We start from the raw sequence: 4,429 nt of genomic DNA on the forward strand, positions 1-4,429 counted from the left end.
CTGCGTTGCTGCCACGCGCCGCCGTGGTCTCCCGCTCTCCCTGTGTACTGACCGAGTGATAGAGAAGAAGCAAGCAAAACCAGCGCAGGAAGAAGAAGCCAGTAAGAAAAGGAAGAAAGAGAAAGAAAAAAAAAGAGGAGAAAAGAAAAAAAAAAGAAAAAGAAGAATAGGGATTTTTTTTTTTTGGAAATTTCGGAATTTCGTCGGATTCATCGTCAATCCTTCGAAGGTGATTTCTCGGTAATTTCTGGACGTTTGTGGTTGGATTAAATCAAATCAATCAATTCCTGTCGTATTATTTCATGTGATCAATAGTCTATTTCGTTTCGATAATTGTTATTGATTCGAAGATACGATATCCGAATCGAAGTATTCTTTTCGTTCATCGGAGCAAAGTCTAATTAGTGAGAGCTTTGGTTCGACTCTGAATTGGAAATAGTATATCATTTCATGTGATACAGTTTTCTGTATAGTTTTCCGAAATATAGGCGTACCGATGGCGTTGACGTTATTCCTTTTCGGTAATTGGTTTAGGTGCTTTTGGTGTATTAGCGTGCGTCCTCTTCTACTTCGTCGTTGTGGTGTCGTTGTGCTAATGCTGTGTTTGTTCAGGTGGTGCAACCTCACGTCACGACTAGTGCCCGGCTTCATCGTCGGTAAAGGCAAATGATTGTAGTGAATGGCTACGCTTTAACCTCTTATTGGATTGCCTACATTCCTTAATTACAATGCATTTATCTAATCTGAATAACTGATGATGAGATGTGTTAGACGTATACGGCAGGTGTCAGACGTATATGGCAGGCGTCCATCGTATATGGCAGGCGTCCCTCTCGGCTAAGCCTGCCTTGCATGCCGATCCATGCATTCACGCCAGGGAATCGGAGTCCAAGTCTATCACGGCAACAATACCAGCACATATCTTAACTGCCTTGCATGTATTTCGCTTTGGTTGAACCGTGTAACACTTTATATGCCGTTCCTGGCCTTAATGAAAGATCATCGCGTGAATTGTATCCGCCTTCATGGTATCAGTTAGCGTCGCTCCTGTGACCTCAAGCTTCCGCATCTAACCTACCGCCGCCACCTCTCCGCTCGTCTCCATGGAGACCGAGCTCGATCGTCTACGGAAAGAGCTCGCTCTGCTCCGCCAAGAGGTCTATCGGCGCGCCCAAGAAGATCAGCACCGCGCCGACGAAGAACAGCAGTGCGTCGCTGCCCTCGCTGCCGCCGAACGCCACCGCTTGGAGGCTGCGCAAGAAGAGGAAGAACGTCACCGTCGGGAGGCCGAAGCCGACGCTCTCCTCGTCGCCAACCTCCATGCACAGGCCGTCGCCGTCTCGAACATTCGGGCCTTCGTTCCCGTTGTTCTTGAGGTCGGCTCCACGTCTTACTCGAAGTGGAGCGGTCTTCATCTCATCACCCTCGGCAAGTACGCGCTCACAGATCATGTCCTCTCCGACAACACCTACCCCGACGTCGCACCTTGGCTTCGCATGGATTGCGTCGTGGTCTCTTGGATCTTTGGCACCATCTCTGCCAATCTTCTAGAGACTGTCATGACCTCCAGCGACACCAACCGGCAGGCCACCAGCCGGGAAGTGTGGCTTGCCCTTGAAGCCATGTTCGTTGGCAACAAGGAGACCCGCACCATGATCCTCGACACGGAGTTTCGCACTCTCGTCCAAGGTGATCTCACCATATCCGATTATTGTCGCAAACTCAAAACAATGGCAGATCAGCTCGGCAGTCTCGGCGAACCCGTCCTCGACCGAACCCTTGTTCTGGCCACCTTGCGTGGTCTCAACGAGCGGTTCACTCACATGGCGGCCCTCCTCAAGCGCCAAAAACCGTTCCCGACGTTCGACGACGTCCGCAACGACCTCCTCCTTGAGGAGATCACGCTCGCCGACCGGAGCCAGTCGCCGTCGACGGCTCTCCTCTCTACTGGCTCCGGGTCGCGACCTTCCACCCCCGGCGCCCACGGCGGTGGCGCCCCGAGCCTCCCTGCTGGCAGCACCGGAGGCCACGGTGCTCCCAACAACAGCACCGGCAGTCTCCCCGGCGGCTCGGTCACCTCTGGCGGCAATCGGCAGAACAACCGCCGTCACCGCTACAACCGCAACAATGGCGGCGGCAACAGCGGCGGCAACGGCAAGCAACCTACCGCGCCGGGTGCACAGGGTGGGTGGCCGCCGTCCTGGTTCAACCCTTGGACGGGCACCGTCCAGGTTTGGCCCGGCACTCCTCGCCCTGGCGGCCTTGGTGGCCCTGGCATTCGCCCTCCGTCACCGCAACAGGCGCCCTCCCATGCCCTGACCGCCGGACCTGCTGGACACCCGCCCGGCTATGGTGTCCCCTACGGCATCAGCGCGCCATATGGTCTGGGTTATGGGACCGGCGCCCCACTGCCAAGCTTGCCCGGCACGCCCATGGTTCAGTACCCCCGTTGCGAACAGTGCTGGGGGCTAGGACCAGGCCGCGCTCGCGCACGCCTTCAGCACGGTGCAGCTGACGCCCCCGCCTTCGACAGATTGGTACATGGACTCCGGAGCCAGTAATCATATGACTTCAGCCGCCGGTAACCTTTCCACCCCCCATTCCAATTCTCATGCCTCGCCTTCTCATATTGTTGTTGGCAATGGTTCCTTGATTCCCATCACATCCGTTGGTTCCACACATATTCCCACCTCACATGGTCATTTTACTCTTCGCAATGTGCTAGTCACGCCTCAAATAATTAAGAATCTTATTTCTGTTCGGCGCTTTACCATTGACAATAACTATTCTGTCGAGTTTGACCCATACGGCCTTTCTGTGAAGGACCTTCAGACCAAGAGCGTGATCACCAGGTGCAATAGCACTGGAGACCTCTACCCTCTGCTGTCTGCGACACCCACCTCCCATGCCATGGTTGCCACTGCCCCACTACTATGGCATCGTCGTCTAGGTCATCTCGGTGCCGAAGCCCTTCATCATTTAGCTAGCACAACTGCTATTTCTTGTAATAAAGGAACTATTGACACTCTTTGTCATGCATGCCAGCTTGGTCGACATGTTCGTCTACCCTTTTCTTCATCCACCTCACGGTCTAGTCAGAATTTTGATTTAATACATTGTGACCTTTGGACCTCTCCTGTTGCTAGCATCTCTGGTTACAAGTACTACTTAGTCATCCTTGACGATTGCTCGCATTTCTTTTGGACGTTTCCCTTGCGCTTGAAGTCGGACACCTTTTCCACCATCTCCCACTTCTTTGCGTACGTCCGCACACAGTTTGGTGTCACGGTTAAATCCGTTCAGTGTGACAACGGGCGAGAGTTTGACAACCTCTCTGCTCGCTCGTTTTTTCTCACTCACGGCATTTCACTCCGCATGTCGTGTCCTTACACTTCATAGCAGAATGGTAAAGCCGAGCGTGCTATTCGTTCGATCAACAATGTTGTTCGATCTCTTCTTTTCCAAGCCAGCATGCCACCCCAGTATTGGGTTGAAGCTCTCCATACTGCCACCCATCTCATCAACCGCCACCCCACCAAAACCCTGTGTCTTTCCACTCCATACCTTGCTCTTCACGGCTCCCCCCCTTCCTACGCACATCTTCGGGTCTTCGGGTGTCGTTGCTACCCTAACCTTTCTGCTACCATTGCCAACAAACTCTCCCCGTGATCCTCGCTGTGTGTGTTTCTTGGCTATTCTTCCGAGCATAAAGGTTCTCCCCGCGATCCTCGCTGTGTGTGTTTCTTGGCTATTCTTCCGAGCATAAAGGTTACCGGTGTCTGGATATAAGCTCCAATCGAGTCATTCTCTCTCTGCACGTCACGTTTGACGAACACTCGTTCCCATTTGCTGACATGGGGAGCGCTCCGTCGCACACTGACTTTGATTTCTTGTTTGATATGGACTCTTGTCCACTGCCCATTGGGTCACGGATCCCTGTAGGTATACACCAGTCCGGCCCTGCTGCCCCCGCTGTTTCTCAGCCGCGGGTTGTTGCCAGCGGAGCCGGGCCGGGTCGCCACTCTCCGGACCTTGTGACTGGAGTCGCTACTGGTCCAGAGGCTGCGGACTTGGAGTCACCGTCTGTCCCTGCTGTCCACTGGTCCGGCCCAGCTGCCCCCGCTGCTCCTTAGTCGCGGGTTGCTGCCAGCGGAGCCGGGCCGCCTCTGCACCCACCGGAGTTTTCGACCGGCACCGCTATCGGTCCAGCTGCCGCACCGGGCATGGGGTCGCTGCTCGGCTCTACTGCTGCGCCCAGCACGCCTGGTGTGCGCTTGGTCCAGGGCCCTCCATCAGCGCCTGCCCTGGTACCGGCTTCTCGCAGTCGGACTGCTACTCCGCCACTCATTCTCCCTATTCCCCCGGTGGTGAATGCTCACCAGATGACCACCCGAGGGAAGGCCAGCTTTCGCCTTCCAGCCGATCGGCT

General features: G+C 54.7%; 1 protein-coding gene across 1 annotated transcript; it reads left to right on the forward strand.

Annotated features, from left to right (window-relative positions):
• The first annotated feature begins 1,103 nt into the window (after positions 1–1,103).
• LOC133920808 (uncharacterized) lies at positions 1,104–2,561 on the forward strand. Its single transcript, XM_062365380.1, has one exon. It carries the CDS (start codon positions 1,104–1,106, stop codon positions 2,559–2,561), a length of 1,458 nt encoding a protein of 485 aa, XP_062221364.1.
• The last annotated feature ends 1,868 nt before the right edge of the window (positions 2,562–4,429 follow it).

Source organism: Phragmites australis, chromosome 6 (assembly GCF_958298935.1).
Source record: "Phragmites australis chromosome 6, lpPhrAust1.1, whole genome shotgun sequence".
In the NCBI taxonomy this organism is placed as follows: Eukaryota; Viridiplantae; Streptophyta; class Magnoliopsida; order Poales; family Poaceae; genus Phragmites; species Phragmites australis.